The sequence below is a fragment of the Syngnathus leptorhynchus genome, chromosome 7 (assembly GCF_054491065.1).
Source record: "Syngnathus leptorhynchus isolate UIUO chromosome 7, UIUO_Slep, whole genome shotgun sequence".
In the NCBI taxonomy this organism is placed as follows: Eukaryota; Metazoa; Chordata; class Actinopteri; order Syngnathiformes; family Syngnathidae; genus Syngnathus; species Syngnathus leptorhynchus.
Genome location: NC_141201.1, coordinates 1,939,836 through 1,959,391, shown reverse-complemented (window position 1 = coordinate 1,959,391; position 19,556 = coordinate 1,939,836). Strand labels below are relative to the sequence as shown.

The window sequence follows — 19,556 nt, the reverse complement described above, 5'->3', positions numbered from 1 at the left end:
CTATTTAGTCTGTATGAAATCCATCATGGTCACATCATGAAAAAGCATTCCTTTTTGTCTTTGTATCAAGTCATCGAATAGCAGTGATGGATTCCTATTACACCGTGACACGTGTCGTGGCCTTTCAATAAATTGGGTCGATTGCTCTTGATCTCATTGCTTTTATCTCTGTAATATATAACTATAATCCTTTTTTTTTAAACCTATGAACCTGCATTTCAAGTATTCTTGAAACGATTATAAATGTGATTGTGAGTGGTGAATTCAAGCTTGATTTGCTACAGAAGCAGTCCAGTGTTAAACTCAATACGATGCAACGTATGGTTAAATTAAAAGTTCTCGGTCACTGAAATGATCATCTTTAAAAAATAAAAAAAAAACATGAAAAAAAAAAAAAGATATTGGATCCTATTTGAATTTGTTCAAATTCAGATGTTGGCCAGAAGAGTCTTCACACACAACATAAATTATTAAGGCTTTCATTTATTTGACTACAATCATGTCCCATAGTCTGTTTATCAAACAGCAACCGCCATCCCAAGTAAAACCCACCATAGAGATTTTTCTGACTTTTTCATTTCTTTTAGACTCCTATTAAAACACAGTTATACAGAACGAGAGTGCAAACAATCACAAATTGCATCTTATATACAGCAGGTATATATTATTTTATCATTTTTTATATATATATATATATATATATATATATATATATATATATATATATATATATATATATATATATATATATATATATATATGTTTTTTTCCTTTGCGCATCGGTTTTGGTAGCTGGAGAAATAAAATCTAGGAAAAACATACATTTTAGGCACTCCTCTTAACTGCCATGTGATTCCTGACAAATAAGCACATCTCAGAAAAGTACATGACAGTTTTCTGTTGTTGTTTTTTTGCATTTTTTTTTTTAAAAAAAAAAAGCTCTTGAAGATTTTTCATATCGAACCATTTTACAGTGCTCTTAAATATTTCAATGTATAAATCAGTAGCAAAGCTCGTTACTGATATTCGTAATTTCTCTTCTCCCCTCAAAAAAGTGTTGACACGCTAATCCGTGCAAAACCTGTTCTATTTGTTTTCAAATGGCAATCCAAAACTTAAAAAAAACAAAGATTATTTAATCGTAACTTTTTTTTAATGCAATACAAAAAAGAGGGGGAGGCAACAACCTGATTTTTCAACGTTCAATTAAAAATAGGAAATGGAAAACGGCGCAGGACTGAATACGATTTACATAAGTAATTTGTTGCCTTTCCGTGACCTGGAAATTTGCTAACAAGCGTGACTTGGAAAACATCCATTAGCCTGTTAGCCTTCACAATGATAGCCATTTTGTTCTGTGATACTAAAAAAAACAAAGTCAAATGAGTGCTTTTTGATTGCCAATTAAAATGGAAGGAAGGACTGATACCTGGATCGCCACAGTAACGTAAAAAGAGAGAGACACACCGATCAAAAAGGCATGTTGGCCATACCGTCGGGACCGTAACCCATGGGGCTGTCCAGAGACATCCCCCGCTGTCTGAGAGACTGGGCTCCCATCATTCCAGTCTGTGCGTGGGACGGGGCCATCAAGGGACCCTGAGGGGACATTAAAGCAGCCTGGGGGCCAAAGGGGTCTCCCGGCATGTTGCGCTGCTTGGCCTGCATCATCATCATGTTTTGCCTCGCCATCAAATTGTGCTGGTGCTGCTGAGGCGACATCATTCCCGGGTAAGGGTGGTGGAGAAGACTGTTGGGCATCATGGCTTGCTGTTGTTGGGGAACCATCCCTGTCCTTCCCAACATGTGTCCCATGTCTGCGTTAGACACCATTCCCCTGGCGTCCCCCTGGAGAACGGCCATGTTTTGGCCGAGTCCGCCGTGCCCCTGGTGAAGAGGCGGCTGCGGCTCGCCCATCATGTTCTGCAAATTGGCCAAGTGGGGGTTGGATGAGGAGATGTGCGGAGAACCAGAGGAAGACAAGTGTTTGAGAAGCTGCTGAGAAGAACCGGGCCCCTGGTTTGGTTTGCTCTTGGGGAAATACTGCAGAGTGCTGCTGGGCTTGTCGGAGGGAATGATGCGGGACAGGTCGAACTCGGGAATCCCCGAGTGGGTCGGTCGTATGACTTCGCTCAGATCTGGGCCGTCGCACATGGAAAGGGCCGGGAAGGACTCTGAGGGATGACGGTGGCGTTGGTGCAACTGTTGAGGCGGGAGGATGTCCTCGCCGGGCTGAGAGAAATTCTGCGACATTCGACCCATGGGCGAGCGGATACGGCCGTGAGACGACGGCTGCATGCGGGGGAAAGCCGCCATCTGGTTTTGAGACATGGGTGAGACGTTGCAAGGACCGAGGTCATCGCTTCCTCCCACCATCATGTTGGAACTCAGAAGAGGAAGGCCCGTCGGGTTTGGGGAAGACAGCATGTGTTCCGAGGCTTCGTGGGAGAGTTGCTGCTGACCTTGACTCGGGATTCTCACGGGGCTTTGGGAATCGCTTTGGCCACCGATGGAACTCTGGGAGACCAGGATCTGGGATGCCGCCGGGTTTCCTGTTGGCGTAGCAAAATCGGCATGTTACCATCAGTGTCAAAAAAAGTCACACCTAGCAAGTGAAAACGTGACGCCCGTTGTGTTTTTTGGGTTCCTACCTCCGATGCTGACACCAGGCAGAAGAGGTCGATCGGGCAGCATCTCGTCATCAGAAGTGGCTATTGTCTTAATTGCGTCGTGGTAAAGAGGAGTGGAACTGGGCAGGGTGTACTTGGACAGCTGAGACATGATCAGCGACAACGGATTCTTTGCTTTTGAGCCGTCGGGCGAATTCGCAAATGTCATACCGGGATTCATCGAGCCTGGTTGGGTACTCGGGGTGGAGTTGGAACTCCTGGGGGGGATCGATCGCCCTATAAAAAAAAAAAAAGAACAGAGTAAAGCTCACTAAACAGTATGAATGAGGCCTTCAGAAAACATTCATTTTAAATTTACCTGTCTCGGAATGACTTCCACCATTTCCCGCTGCCCTCACGCCGGTGAGACCGGCCGGACTCGAAGGATCTGTTTTGGGAGACATCCATGCAGGAGAGCCCATCGCCACAGCCGGGGACTTGAGTCGCCCAGGTGAGATGGATGGGGAGTGCAAGTCATGGTTCGAAGAGCCCATTATCTGGGGCGATTTCACGGAAGAAGAGCAAGGCGTCCCGGCACCGGATGCAGGGGGAAGAGGGGGGTGAGGGCCCATCACGGAGGGTGACTTCTGACCCGGGGCCGACGGAGAAGGAAGAAGCGCCGGGGGCTCTCGGTGAAGGGACGGCGAATTGAGCTGGACCGTGGGAGAGGTCATCGGGTGAACGTTGACCGATAGGTCGGGAGGATGCCGAGGACCGGGAGCGACTCCTCGGAGGTCTCCGGCCATCGGCATATGACTGAGCCGCGGCGTACTCCCCATCTGATTACGAGCCTCCAGTTCGGGCCCAAACATCTCTGGACCGGGCTGCTGAGGATACGGAACTTCGCCCGCTCCGACGACGTAAGGGCCTTGCGTCGGAAAACGATAGGATCCGTCGGGCCCCGAGACCATTCCCATATTTCTTCTTTCGTTTTGCGACGCTCGTATTCTTGCAATCTCGCCAGGAGTGAAGAACTCATTTAAAGTCCCCACTCTTCCTGGGCCTCGTCGGAGTTTTTGCTGGAGAGCCATATGCTGCTGCTGCTGCTGCTGCTGCTGCATACTCATCTGCTGGTTCATGTTGATGGAAAGGTTGCTACCCAGAGGACAATCGATTAAGTCTCTAATCTGAGGCCCTCCTCCGGGAGAACCCACCATATCCCGTGAACCGGGAAAGTCCATAGGATCTCCTTGATTGGAAAGGGGACCCCTGCCCATCCCCACATTGGAGAAGTCTGGGACTCCAGGATTTTCCATGATTCTTGACGCCATATTGCCCTGTTGCTGCTGCGCCATAATCCGGTCAAGTTCAAACCGAGAAAGACCCTGCAAATGCCGCTTGTCGGAAATACGAAATAATTCCTCACGGGCTAAAAGATGTTCCGGCTCATCCAGCAAGTGTTGAGGCGGGTAGCGACCGTGGAACGGACCTCCGCCGTCCATGTTGTTGGGCATATGATCGAGCCAAATCCCCGGCCTGGGAGGCCTTTGGGGTCCTAGACCGTCGACGGATAACATCCCTCCTGGGCTGCCGGGAAAGCCCGCCGCACCCGGTGGGCCTCTCTGCACGTGTGCTAGGAACCTCGGACGTCCAGGTCCTTCTTGGTGCATGGCGGCCATTCGTACATGTCCAGGCATCGCTCCTCCCCCCATCATATTTGCAGAAACCCACTGTTGATCTCCAGGCTTGCTGTGATACGGGGGAGGGGGTCCCCTGATCATCACGGGACCTCCGTGCAAGCCCGTTTCAGTCATCATCCTAAAGTGCTGTGGACTTTGCATTTCCTGTTGCCTCCTTTTCTCCTGGTAGTAGTCTTCTTGGAGTTTCCGCCAGGCGATTTGCTCTTGGGTCAGCCCCTCTGGTCCAAGCAAGGGGCCCATGTCCAAGCCGGGCGAGGACAGCTGCTGGTGAGGATGCTGCGCTAGATGATGGCGAGGGTCCATTTCGGGGCTGTGAGCGGCGCCGCCGAGGGACTGCGTTTGCGACATGATGGACTGCAGTGGCTCTTCAATCTTCTTCATAGTTCCCAGAGACGCCAACAGCGCCATGCTACCGCAATCTCCAGTGTTTGTACCGTTGTCGCCGTCCTCCAGAATAGCACCACGATCGCTGCTACTGTTGCTCATGACGTGGGAAGCGTTACTTGCCAGGTTAGCGGTGGGACCCCCCGCGTCACCGTAAGGGCTCCCTCTCGCTCCGGTGCGTAGTAACAACCTCTCGATGTCCCTCAGAGTCTGCAGAGAACGCTCGCGGTGTTCCAGCTGCTCCTTGGAAAGACCGCCCGGGTTGCCGGGGCCGCTTCTCTGTCCCGTGTCGCTTTGTAAATGCGCAGACAGGATGGAAGGACTCCCCGACGGGGAGAGACTAGCAATGGGAACACCCTCGCCGTGTACAGGGACTGAGCCTCCGCCATCGCCCTCTGGCCTATGGGAGGGAATGGAGAGGCCACCGTGTCTGCTCCGAGGGGAATCGTTGTCAGAGTGGCCACCCGATGTCGGCGTTCCCGCCCCAAGTGCGGGGACGCCGCCACCCGCCGAGCTCGGCCTCGGAGTTCCGCTTTTGGATTTAGGGGCGGCTGCGGGAGGAGAGGCACTGGAGTTCACCTTCTCGACGAGCCTTGCGTAGCCCTGTGGCAAAAAGAAACAAACGTTTTGATGATTTGCTAGATTCCGACCAAGATGGGTGTACAAAGTATAACTGATTCATTTGTTATTGGCTGACCTGCTCTAACTTGGTTCGTGGAATATTTTGCTGATGAAACTGAAGAATGGAATCCGTCTTTCCTTTCATGACTGATTCTGCAGCACTGTTGAAGCAAAAAAAAAAAGAAAAAAAAAAAAGGTAGTAAACCCCGACCTAAATTTAAGTGCTTAAAGGTGTATTTGACATTTGTAAACGGCAGCTTACCTGTTGGCCAGGCTGGTTGTGAAGACATACAACAACTGCTGCGTGGACTGAGGTGGAGGCGGTCCTGGCTTCGGTCCAGGTGCTGGTCCGCAAGCCATTACAGGCTCAGACGCGGCTGGCCCCGCAGGCGGATGATCGGGTTGCGCCTGCCTGGGTCCTGGCAGCACTCGTTCCCCTGAAAAAATTAATAAAAACATTGAAGCACCTGATGTAGTTCCAGGACATGATGCAAACACTAGATGGCGTCAAAACACACGTAAAATTAATTGAAGGAGGAGGCCATTCACAAACAATGAAAGTAAAAAAAAATATTCGTATTTCTTCTTACTCACGTTGAGTTGTTGACAAGCGCGGCTTGTCTTCGTCGTCCTCCGTGTCAGGTCCGGAGCACCACTCGTCTCCACTGTAAGGCTGTTTCTTCTCCAGAACGCAACGACGCTTACTGCGTGTGACTCCCTCTTCAACACACATACACAAAAACATGTGAGGATATTGTCCTTATTTGCTTTTCTTTTTTTTTTAAAACAGAAGTTCTCAAACTTTTAGGGTCTTTGGATTTATAAAGTTGTCCATTTTCTTGTCAAATGGGTCGGTTCAAAAAAGTTATGAAAATCAAGTGGTATTTTTCATGACAAAAAAAAAAAAAAAAACCTTCACAAGCACAAAGAATTTTTTTTTTTTAGATAAAGACGAGAATCGAGTTGTATTCTGTTGGCATAAAATGTTATTTGTTGTTTTATATTTTCTCAAGACAAAAAGTAATACGATATCGCAGTGAAAGTTCAGCTGGGCTTTTTCTGAAATCAATCAATCAAAACGTGTAAGTACATCTGCAAGGCAGCAGGGGGCGCCCCTGTCGATTGAACGGCAAAGATTCCTTGTTTTCCTGCCAATGTTTTGTTGCCAAGGGCGACTGGATTCTTTTCACAATAAAGTCAGTCATTGAGCCAATTTGTTTGTCTTGGTCACGGGCCTTGTACTGCTTATTGCAGCTCAGTGGTGTGCAGCATACATGAATGCAGGTTTGACCTTCGTTTCAATTCAAATTCTTTGATGCAGCGACCCCAAAAAACAAAACAAAAAAAAGGACAATGGTACAGGAAAAAATATATAAATATACTGATGGTATTTTCTGTCATTTTTTGATCAACTAATGTTTGTGTTAACAAGGACGTCTCACTTGGATACCAAGTACACGAAATAGTCATCATCTTTTTCAAACAGGCCCATGACCTTGCCAGCGAGGACACGCAACGAACGCCTTTTCATGTGAAACACGTCATTGCTGCTATCAGAAGCCTTGGGGGAGTCAAGGGAGGAAATTCTGCCGCTTCACTGAAAGGTCGGGGCATTTTCTCTGCTATTACGTTCACTTCCTGTTGTGGAGGATGTCAAGAAGGCACGTCATCTCGAAAGTTTTTGACAGATTGATACTGATAGCGACCTTTGACATTCTTACAGGAGAGTTGATGCTTTTGTTAAAAAATATGAACACTTGATATTTACAAGTTAAAATGAGGGGGGGCGGCACTTAGCGAGGACGAGCTAGTGATGCCAACTTGGTGACTTATTTGACTTATTCTTTAAAAAAAAAAAAAAAAAAAAAGCAACAAGCAGAGAATACAAGTTTTTGTGTTATCGGGAACTCCAAAACTGCCTACAGAGTATGTGATGTTCACCACTTGTGGTCTGGACTACAAATGAACCACCTTCACTCTAAAGAAAAATATAAAACTTTTGAATTGCAGGAGATGCGGAAAGTAAAAATAAAAAGAAGTCTCACCTGCTTTGGCATCAGCTTCCAGGCTTTTAGGAGCAGCATGTCGCGGTTCACCAGAGTCCACAGACACGCTCCTTTCCCGCTTACTTTTGGTTTTCAGCAATCCTCCGACGTTGCTCGCCGATTGGCCGGCGCACTTGGGCCCGGGGTTGCTTTTGTTGACGCCATGGCCGCCAACCCCGAGGCGGTTCTTGGGGCCCGGGTGGCCGGCGGCTCCCTGCTGCTGCTGAGCCTGCAGGTTTACGGCGGCCATTTGAGCTCGTCCGTCACCGGTGACCTTGCTCGCCATGATTGGCCTGCTTATTGTCCGTGTGCATTTGATTGGCTGCAGAGTGAGGCTGAGGAGCGGCGTGGAGAAGACGTCGGTCGGCCAGGGCTCACATTGCGATCAGGCAACGCTATTAAAAAAAAAAAAAAGTCATTATTTTACATCTCAATGATAGTAAGCTTTATTTACGATGAACCTTGAACTATTGAAATTGTAAAAGTCTTCATTAAGTGAACATCCAACCTGTCAATGATTGTAAACACACTCAGGTTTGCGGATGAGGCCTGACATTGCCATTGCGGCTCTCCCGCTTCATGCTTCAGTGGACGCGTTCAGACCTGGACACAGGGAAAGAGAGAGAGAGAGCGAGAGTCATCTCGACAATCATTGCCGTGCTCAGCCTCGGTGTCAACATGGACTCGGCGAGGGAGACGGACAAGAACAGTGATAAGAGCCTCGCACGGTCATCGCACTGCGTCTTTAACAGTGAGCCAGCCGACTGTTGTTTGGACTAAGGGGGGGGGTTGCAGTTCGCCGCGGTCCAAGTAGCCCAGCAGCATTCTGGGTCCGTAAAGATCTTCACAGCACATTCCACAACACTTTGTGTAGCGATACCTGACTCACCCGCCGGCCGCCTCACGAAACAAGCATGCCTGACTCATGACGTGTTTTTGCTGTGAGCCCTTTTTGCACACATGACCTGCAGACGGTGGCTTTCAAACAGAAGCCAGACGAGTTAAAATACGCTGACCCTAAAAACAGACCTTCAAATGGTCAAAATGATGTCCAAGTTAGACATTGAAAGGAACATTTTTGCATGTATGGGAGGAGCGGGTTTTGCGTGGGCTGAGCGTGGAAGTTGCTTCAGAACTGTGAGGCAAGAGCTAACCAACGGGCGCTTTAGATAAAAATGGTGGAACCCTTGACTCCAATCTCAAGGAATCTGCTTCTGATTTTAATGTTTGACAGATAGAGTGAAACAAATGGTGGGGTGTGCCTTCACTAAGGCCATCACCCCCCCCCCCCCCCACTCAAACTTCTTTCAGACTCCAATGATGAATAAAGTATCTTTTGTTCAGTCTTTTCGTAACACCCGGTTGCTAAACGGCCCCAAAATGAAAACACAATGCCGCCATTAGTCATTAACTCACCAACTAAAGTCAAGAAGAGGGACACGCCTTGTGCGCCGGGGCCGAGACCTCATCACTCATTAACCTAGCGGGGCTGGTTAGATGTCGCCCCTTGTTTACAAATGTGACTCACTGGCTTTGTGCATCACACAGCCGGAGGGTGCGTGGGGTGATGGGGGGGCAGACTAATCACACAACGGGCCGCCGACCTTCGAGTAGACGGCCAAGATGAGATAGGGCCTATCTGGGAGTGAATGCCGACCTGGGGCGATAGCAACCAGACGCTGGTTTCAAGGAGTCTGTCGAGGTTGTCGCCAGCAATGCGTTAGGCTCTTGCACTGATGCATTTTGGGGTGGGGGAAAAAAAATAAATAAAAAAATAAAAATCATGCTGCAGACACGCCCCCTTTTTTATAAGACTCATATAGACACAAATTTGACGCAGATATTTTGATACAGATTTTTGTAATGATTTATCAAATAATAACAATTGCCAGATGAATGGATTATTAATTAAAATAATCAGAGCGCAGCTTTCAAATGAAAACTGTGCAGCTAATCAATGCAATCGGTAATGGCATCGGAAGCACAATCGGAACAACCCGAATCAAAATCGGCCATAAATGATAACAAATATTTGTACGCATTACCATTTAAGTAACTTCAGCTCGACTCTAAATTTCCTCATCTACTGAATATCAAATTTCATTTCGCTGACTCACTCACACCAGTCGAGCTCGTTATGCAAAGCAGCCGAGGCTAATCAGATCGCGCCGTCTGATTGGTCGCTAATCTCGGAACGGACGGAAGAAAACAACTCATGCAAGTTCTGAGTTGCGTGAAGTAAACAAGCAGATTGTTTCTGCTGGCTCATAACCGTACATATAAGCCAGGGTTCAATAAACTCATCGATTCTCCTTTTTTTTGCCAAATGTAAGAATTGTCACCGGCCTCCAAAAATATTTTGTGCTCCCACTATATTTGGAACACAGCGGAGTGCATTCATAGAAAGTGGTGGTCTTTGCCCCCCCCCCCCGAAGAATTAGCCCGATACCAAACATGGGACTCCGGAGGAAAAATAAGTCAGAGGCCAAAACAACATGCACGACCCTTGACGACATAAAACCACCAAGTGTTTTTCTTTCAGCGCCGCGGAAAATTTGGAGCTTGACTTAATCTGTGTGATTAATTGCTGCAGTGATGTAATATGTTAAAAAAAACAAAAAACGTTTAGTACAAAAATGTTGCCGCTATGCGCTTGATTGACAAGTATTTTTCACACGAAAGGCGTTGACAGCAGCTGGCAAATGATTTTTCTAGTGATTGACATGCAAGGTCTGCAAAGTTTTTTTGGAATGAGCAAGCAAGCCAGTGCCGATTTTCTCGGAGAAGCAGCCGCTATGACAAAAGGTGACAGAAAGAAGTCAGAAAAATCATTTCAAAGCAGAGAGCAGGAAAAAATACATCTTGGCTGCCTTTTATGAAGACAAATTATGAATTCAATCATCAATGTGGTTGTGTAACGTTTTAAGCTTGTGAGGAATTAATGTCTCGGGCAAGTCGCGACTCGCTGGCAGGAAAGCAAAGGCAGCAATATGTGCGCGTTCTTCACACGCCTCCTCCTACGCCAGTCCCCGCGTTTGCCGCTGACGTCGTAACGGGAAAGGACGTCACGGCTCAGCAACATCAAATGAAAGGAGGCCGTCTGCCTATCGCGAGCCCTCGACCCGCCGGTTGGCCTCGGCTTGTTGCGTTGCCACGGCAACCTGCCACCAAAGCCTCGAACGCGAAGGCTGTTGTTTGCCCGCCGCATGGTGCACTTTACTCCCGACAGGCTCGGCGGGATGGCGGCGACGCAGATGAGAGACGCCAGCCGAGTAATTTGCGGAGGATGGAACTGATAAAGCGCAACGACGTGTCAGATGTTTGCGCTCACGGCCGGCGACCTTAAGTAACCTCTCGCCGTGTCCTGCGACAAGCTCCGTCGGCAAAACGCACAACATGTCAGGAAACTACAAAAACTGATGTGATTATGTGGACACAAGTGTTGGGACACATCTCTTGGTCGGCCAATCAAAGGCTTCGGGCGCCATCTTGTAGCGTTGTGGCACACGGAGCCAGCAAAGGAGTAAAAACACTGTGAGCTTGTCTTTGTCGCGCGTGTGCTTCCCCACATTTAATAACCGGGTCAAGATGTTCAAACTCAGGCGGACCAGGCACCGGCGGGGCCTTCGGAAGTAGCGGTTGATTTTTTTTGCACGGCGGGTAAACGGTTACATTCTTCCGAAGGCATTTTTGGAAGTCTGCCAATTAGAGCAAGGGAATGTCTAAAAATGCAACCTCATCAACTGAAAACAAACCTCCCCACAGAATTCTTTCTAATTGCCCGCTTTCGGGATGTATACCTCCCTCTCGCACCGCTAGCGTTAATTTGATGAGCTAGCAGGCGGCAGTTTGTCGCCGCAGCCGGAGAATTTCATTTCCGTGCGGCGAAGCGCATCGTATGACACCGGAGAGCGGACGGTCACGCCGCAGCGTCGGTCGGCACAACGACAACGACGGGAAGAACACAACCGGGGACGAGTGGAGGGACGTGGCTGACGACGGCGGGTGACCAATTAGCGTTAAGTGTCGTGCGAACATACCTGCCGGTATCACCTGAGGCCAGTTAGGCCGCCGCGCTGGTTGCTCCTTTAAGTTCACACCAGAGACACGGCACAAGCGCATGACTACAACAAACAAACATTGTTTACTTTAGGACGTCTAAACTGCTTCCAGAGGGCCACAAACACAAAAATGGAAAATCACATTTCTGGTATGCTGCAGGTTATCATACACCAAGTAGTTAAACACATTTAATTAAAAACAAAACAAAACTATTTAGTAAAAAAAAAAAAAAAAAAATGGATTGCTTGGAGACATTAAAAAAAAAATTGTTCCACCTTTCAAATTTAAGGCTCTCAACAACAAATAGATTTCTGAGGTGAAAGTGTTTAGCTTTGTGTTTAACCTAAATACGACAAATGCTGCTTTTAGTTTAGAAAACTATGATCAAAATGTTCTACAGATAGCGTTTATTTCGTCACATGCTTTTCCTTTGAAAATCGATTAATTTGTCGCTATTGTAGAGGGAAGATACAGGAAGCTGAGTCAGCTCCACACGGGATCTGACTTGCATTTTTCATGTACACCACCTTCTGTCTATACAAATGCAACCAAATAAGGTCAAACCTAGTCAATTCATATCAAATATTTGGCCACATCCACAATTCTGAGGTTTGATTTATACTGCGTGGATCAAGTTTAACAACCACCCCAATTTAAGACAGAACATAACAATTGTGATTATTTGGAAACTGACTCCAAGTATGCAATTCCCCGCCTATTTGTAGTTTTCTATACTCATCATTACGTACTGTTTCGGTTTATTATTGATGATTTCTATAATTGCAACGTGATAGTGGTGCTATTAAGAAATGGAATTAAGTCGGGTAAGTCCCCACTAAAGGGTAAATGGCAAATGCACTGCCCGCCACTGAGTTGTGCAAGACAATTCGGATCGAGTTGCAAACTCTGTTAGTGGGCTAAATATAGCTAGCCGGGATATGGGAGCTACAACACGCATGCAGGCTGCGTGTGCGTACTTAAAGCCGTGGCAGCGGCGTTATGGCAACCATGCATGCAACAGGCTGCAGGCTTGTTGTCATCGTCGACGAACCACGCATGCACGCATACGCATGGCGGGGAAGACGAGCCGAGAGCCGGACGAGCGAACACGCCTCACCGATGATTGCGTGGAACATTTTGAATTCACGATCCCCCAAAACACGACTTCTTGCCATCACCCCCCCCCCCCCCCCCCCACACACACACACACACACAAAAAGTTAAATAAAATGTCTATTAGTGTTGCGTGAAAATGTCACAAGATGTCACGGTCTGATGGTTAATATGACAAGTCATCGTGTGCCCACACCGGCTGTGCGTGCAAGTGTCAGCCGCCTGTCACCACACACGGCTCGGGCACCTCCGCTTCCGCCGTCTCCCTAATTAGCTAGCCGACGGGCTAATACGAAGCACGGGGTGGTTGACGACATCCGTCAGACTCGGCTTGACGTCGGCCGAGGGGCACTTGTGTTGCCCGAGGAGGGTGCGTGGGGCTTTTAGTGCAAAGGACGCTGGCATGGAAGACCACTCAGGCGAGCTGGATGCGTCAGATGCTATCTTAGCTAGCATGCTAATTGACGTCTGCGCTGGCTAACTCAACTTTTAGAAACCACCAGCAAACATTGAATTAAATAAAACAAAAAAGAGCAAAGTTTTCATTTCATCAAGACAGTGGTGTGTGCGTAGCAGTTCGAGGTAAAACATGCGGCGTACTCTACCCCATCTGGCTGCTGTGTGACACTCGTGGAGGAGGAGGAGGCCGACGTCAGGGGGCCGACATTCCCCGGGGGTGGAAGCCGCCGACAGCGCTCGCTGAGCCGGCTCGAGTCGCAGCCACAACCGCTTCCACGCTCGCCGGAGTAGAGAGCGGCAGTAGGGGGGTGGGGATGAGGAGGGGGCGCACGGTAGTCTCGCCCACCACGGTGCCTTCAGCTAGCAAAGCGTGGCGCGCCTCGGCACGTCTCGCTGGAAGTTTGGGCTGAAATCCGGGGACGCTTCGCCTCGCCGCAGTTCATGCCTTCCAAGCAAGACGAGTCGCCATCGACGAGCTGACAATCACGCGAGTGTCCACACGGGCATCCGTAAGTCAGTCACTGACGAGTGTCACTGCGTGGACTTCCCAGTGACACTCTCTGGATACTTCATTAGGTACATCCGCACTGCATAAAAAATTAAAAAATAAAAATGAAAGAAAATCAACAACAGTAATAACGGGCTTGACCAAGGCACATATTTCGAGAAATCTCACTGTACTCCGTCAGCCAAAAATGTCACGAATAAAGGTTCTGAAATAATGATGGGCTTCTCTTAACGTATCCCAAATATTAAATCTGGCTCTGTTTAGCTGAACATATTCTGTATGCGTGGCAACAGGTGAATAGATACAGGTTAATTGTACCTTCTGCCATCTAGTGGAAGAGTATTTCATTGTTCTCCTCGTCCACTATTTGTGGTCAATAATGTAATAATGTGTACAGTTAAAAATTAAATACATATGTTCACAATATATTTTCATTTGTTTACGCCCCACTTGATAAAATTTTCCAAATGAAAACATTAACTCATTTTTAAATGTGATTAGTTTGATCATATTAGTCACAATCAATCTTTGATTCGGTTATGAATGAGATAAATGAAGAATAAGATCTAGATGGAAAGTTTTGCCCATCTCTGGTCGATTGCCCACGTTTGATTGACAAGTAGTCATTCAACAATGTGTTGGTGATTATTATTGCGGTTGTGGAGGGCTGCGCTGCATCATGCTGAGAGCAAAATGCGGCTAAATATGCTAACCAAAATATTAGAAGCAGCTGTTGCTGTGATGCAGCGCAGTTGCACACAACCACAATAGCAAACATATTGTCAAATCATTGCCTGAATCGATTAACGCTATCCCATCGTGACACATTTTCAAAGTTCGCACGACAAAAAAGCACTGACATTTTTTGGGGCATTTGTATTTACTGCATTTGTAATAATTAAGTTCCAAGTAACCTGACCTACAATTTTTTTGTGGTACCAGTCATTGATGGGCTGATTTTTCACTTGAGATACAAGCGCTGTTTGGTTAACGGGTGACTCAATTGACATCACAGGCATATATTCTTTATCCTCTGCGAAGAACAACGAACATTAACGCCACATTGATAATCTGAGAGGAGCTGTGTCTCCAGAACAAAACAAAAAAAAAAACAGTCTGATACTTACGAACACCTGAATGAGGAGGAAGACCCAGCAAGATCAAACTGTGCCCGATGCAATAGACAGATGGATAAATAGATGAAATGGAAATGTATGCCTCAGCAGAAGGATGAAGATGGCCTGCAGGCTGATTTCTTTGTCATCATAAACATGTCATCCACTTTATGCGCGCCCATCACTTTTCCTGCCGCTATCCGGCGAGCACCAATTAGAGTCGAGGAAGGACGGAGGCGTGATGCTTTTTATTTCTTTGGGGGGGGGGGGGGGGGGGGGTGGAGAGGGCGAAGAAAATGAAAAGAGCGATGGAAGGTCAGAAGAATGCATGGTGGCAGAGGATGAGAGAGCAAAGTCATGTTGTCATGGAAACTAGCATGGATGTGAGGAGACAAACAAGAATGTCAGTGGGGCCCGCTGCGGGAAATAAACGTTGAGGTGCGTCCATTTTAAACCATGTGCGTCGTGTAGAGAAAATTATCCAGACTTTTCATCAATATGTGTCTATCCATTTCTTTCATTATTTTGGGGGGTAGTTTGGGCTTTTTTGTGATAATTCGCTTTTGTTTCATTTTGACAATTGTTTTTGATGTCTTCTAAAATGCTTGGTTTTAGATTTCACTAAGTGTTGTAAATGAAGTAAACTACATTTCTCAAGCGTATAGGTTCAAGTTTTGCTCAAGTTTTATGTGCTCACATTTTACTGTAATTAAAACTCTGTTAATATACTTTTTGGGAATAAAACCTCTGCCTTGATGTATTATGATAACATCGGTCACAAAAGCAGCCAGATTGCAGCCTCACATCATGAAACGCATTTTCAAATTCAGGGAGGTTTTTAAAACGTTCAATTCAAAAATGCATGTGCAGTTGAGTATGCTAAAGGATTTGTTTGGACGACTCCTTAAGAATGTTCAAGTGGTCGAGTGAGTGTTGGTTACAGATGATGATGATGATGGTTTCCATGGTGACACGCGCTGCCCTTCTGTTGCCTTTGTGTGTGGAGCCACTTTACCTGCTCAAACGTCTCTGCTCACATTCGGTGCGTACTGCATAATTTAAGATGGCCATTTCCACATTCTGTCAAATGACAATTTGCTATTCCTGTTACATTTTTCTCAATGCTGGCTGTCAAGAAATGTCTCCAGAAAGAAAAACGTTATTTTTCTGAAAGCTAAGCAAGAAATTGATTCATCTTGCAGGCTAATAAATACGAGCTCTTCAGCCTTCCAAATTAAAACCAAGACACTCAGCAACTCTCTCCACTACACACAGACAAAGAAACACGCGGTCCATAAAAAAATCAATTAAAAAAAGACCAGAAAAAAGAACGTGTCCAATGGGTTAGCTGCGAAAATGCAAGTGGCCACTAGATGGCGGCAGATATTTTTTTATTTGCAGTACAGGTCACACGACTGCTATGGGCTCTTGATTTCATTTCAACTTTCACAACCCCAAAAAAGAAAAATACTAACTAATGACCTCTCTCACACACAAATCCCAGAACAATTTTACTCCTGAACCTACTCTGGAGTGAAGACGGCTCGCTGGCCTTTGCTCCAAGCCGAGGTCCCGTGAGCCAGAAGCTCAGGCAGCGGGTGGCTGGCAGCGGGCAGGCATTCACATCTGGAGCTGCCACAAGCTTCTCGTTAAATGGCCGAGGAGGCCATCCAAAGACCAGATGTACAGTGACAGTCTCACGCACAGTCAGACTAAAACTTTCGCTCTCTCTTTTACACACACTTCCACACAAGCAGTTTGTTTAGTGTGTGAGGATCTACATGGAGATATATTCCCCCCCCCCCCCCCCCCCCCTCCATCATGCCCCCGCCCCCTCAGTTTCTCTGTAATTGATCCCAGACTGGACATTGGCATTCATATCTTCCTTACTTTATCTTCCAGACAAGACTTCTACTGCTTCCAGATGCCGACACCACTCTTGAGAACTCAAAAGTTCAAGTCAGTTTTCCGGGGGGGGGGGGGCGCGGAGTGCTGCTTTAATGTCTTCAACGTCCAAAAAAAGCTGGAAGCAAGTCGAGAAGCCGACGCAAGCAGAGGTAGAGCGCATACCTGGGAACCTGCTTTTACTGTCTTGGGTTTATTGTTCCAAATTCTCTTCCAACAGCAACAAATAACCAAAAATGTTTACCGTTTATCATAAAACTTCACAAGTGGAATAAATCATCGTGTCACGAGCAGATGCCACAGTGTAAATCAACACAATACAAAATATATATATTTTTTACTCCCCAATCCAAGTATAGTCGCTTGTTGCTAGGCAGATATCTTAGGCCTCAATCACACCATCCCAAATTTGGCTGTTTCAAAAAGGTGTATTTAATATAAATGACAAAAACAAAACGCACTGCTGTGTCAAAAATAATCCAATTTGGGTCACACTCACCCAACTCCCTCCATCAGTCACTCAGCGATCACGCGAAACATCACAAATAAAAAGCGCAGCGTTGCAACACTCGCAAATCCTCCCGAGCTCAATTGGAGCAACACAATTGGCTTTTACTCAAACTATTTTTACGATCCGAACGATGAGAGTGGGAACAAGAGCAACATTTACTTTGAGCGGCAAGGATCATAAAGCGCTAAATGTGCGGTTTGCAAAATGGGGTCCCTGGACGAGGCCACGCTTGGACGTCCGCAACTTCCTCTTTCTTAGTTTGTATCCACGATATTACGGCATTTCACAATGAAGTGCAATGCGACATATGGGGACCAGTGCGCCAATTCGTGGTCGTTATATTTAATTGGCATTCGGACTACGAGGGGGTCTTATAAATATTTAAACAGTCCCCGGCACCGCCAAAGTTTGAAAAGCGCCGATGAGCGTTACGGTGCTGTTAACGCTTCTGGCGGCAACGACAGCCGCAATTGAACTCATCCCGCGCTTTTTACTGTACAGGTGGTCCACGCCTGGGCCATGTGGGAGCCTAGCGGGGCACTAGCGCATCGCACATGTTGGGGGGGGCCGTTATGTGTTTCGCAGATACAGTGTCTCAGTCTGCTCTCTCATCTGCTGCCAAAAACAAAAACTTCCATTTCGACTTAGAGACACTCAGTGGGAAAGCACTTGAAAGCCTACACAGGGTCTCAATAAAAAGTTAGTTAGCTAGCTAGTTAGCGTACATGACTTTCCGCGTATGTTACGTTGTTGTTTTTTTTAATGCAAATTGTTTTATAAGCTGTTGTGAAATGCGCCACATAATTAAAGTTGCATTGTAACTTGGAGTTGTTAATTTAGCAAGTTAATTGGTGAGAGAGTTAGTTCGCATGCTAACGGGTGTGTGTTCCTAATATAGAGGGCGTTGGTTTCCATGTTAATTACAATTTGTGACTTGTGAGTGCTCGTGAGCAAATGACGTGATTGTAAAATAAAATGTGTTTAATGGGGTTGGGAGTCTATGATCACATGACCCCGATAATAATTTCCAAATTTTTATTGGGGATAAATAAGAGATAAGACTACGATTAAATAAATTGGAAATGATTGAGAGACGTGTAATTGGTCCTGCGTCAGACATTTCATAGCCAAAAGTGCTTTGACGCCAAAGAAAAGCATTTGGAAAGGCCTTCGCACTTGTTTGTGTTGACTTTAGGCGAACAAACCCAGTTTGTTGTCATCTGGAACTTATTTTGACTGTTGACATTAAATAACAATAAATGAGCCAGTGGGACTGATGATTCATTTTCATTGAGACAATACGAAACAATGCGTTTGTTGTTCCTGCTCCATTTTTGACGTTCATGCTCTGCATTCACACTGACGTCTTCATTAGGCAAATTTGATACAGCAGTTTTGAAGCATGCAAATAAAATGGAACACGATCACTTATTATTTTTGGGAAGGACCCAACGGAACGGATGAAACTGATTTTAAAAAGAAAAAAAAATGGTCAGAAACTTAAGACAATCACACTACTTGTTGTTTTGAGTCACTGGTTCAAAGCAAATGATGGAAAATCAATTACAATTTACAACAGGTTAGTTTACATTTGGGCAGCACGTTTTAAGAGTAGTTTCAATATCTACCTCACAGATTTGAAATTTGAATCTCGCTTTTTTCTTTTAAATGTATTTTTTCATTGTTTTAATGATAGGACCAGTGTAACGGAGGTTAAGTGACCCAACATACGAGTCTTTGAAATACGAGCCATCTAGAGATTTCTTTTTTTTTTTTACTTTTCAGTGCAAATTTGGAATACAGAGTTATGGTGGCACTAAACTCAATTTAAGAGACCCAAAGTTGACTAATGCCACCCCAGACGAAGTTTTACTGCCAAACTAAACATGAAAACTGCATTTTAAACAAGCTAAATATCTTGCCCAGTCGCAATTTAGACAACAAACCCATTTAGACAACGTATATTTGAACATTAATGTTGAAATAAGACATTTAGAGAGATGATAATATCAATACTCACAGGTATACATTTCTTTATCCTTGGAGCTCTGAGAGACAATTAAAAAGAATTTTACGACAACTTACACTTAGTGAGGAAATGGTTTCTTCTTCGTTTGTCTCTGCGCGTATGTCAGATGCAGTACTGCCTCCTGGTGGCCAACACGGGCATACTAGAAGGAGCAGCACAATGAATTGGATCACAGCATTAAAATCCTGATGCACAGCAGATATTTTGATATTTTGTCTAGATAAAAAATCATGACTAGACAGAACAAACGATATCTTTACCATTTCTGATATTAATGTCAAAATTGTCAAATGCCTTTTTTTTTTTTTTTTTCAAAAATGATTTTGCAGACTCTACCCCAGTTCGATAACCACGATACTATCCTGAAGTTGACATCCTTTTCTTTTAGTGTGGCTTCCCCGAACCTCTACCCCATCCTTTCTTCCTTCCCCACCAAGCCAAACTACTTAAATGCTTCTTGCAGCTGGCAAGCTTCTGCTCCATATCAAGGGACCA

The 19,556-nt window shown here is 46.0% G+C and overlaps 1 protein-coding gene across 1 annotated transcript; it reads right to left on the bottom strand.

Moving 5' to 3' along the window:
- Nucleotides 1–465: 465 nt before the first annotated feature.
- Nucleotides 466–13,623, bottom strand: bcl9l (bcl9 like). The gene is given in 10 exon segments (XM_085916499.1): nt 466–2,552; nt 2,652–2,906; nt 2,989–5,296; nt 5,391–5,475; nt 5,577–5,751; nt 5,909–6,034; nt 7,360–7,633; nt 7,635–7,754; nt 7,868–7,962; nt 13,140–13,623. Coding segments are annotated over 8 exon segments (4,344 nt in total). The 5' UTR covers nt 7,674–7,754; nt 7,868–7,962; nt 13,140–13,623; the 3' UTR covers nt 466–1,470.
- Nucleotides 13,624–19,556: the final 5,933 nt, after the last annotated feature.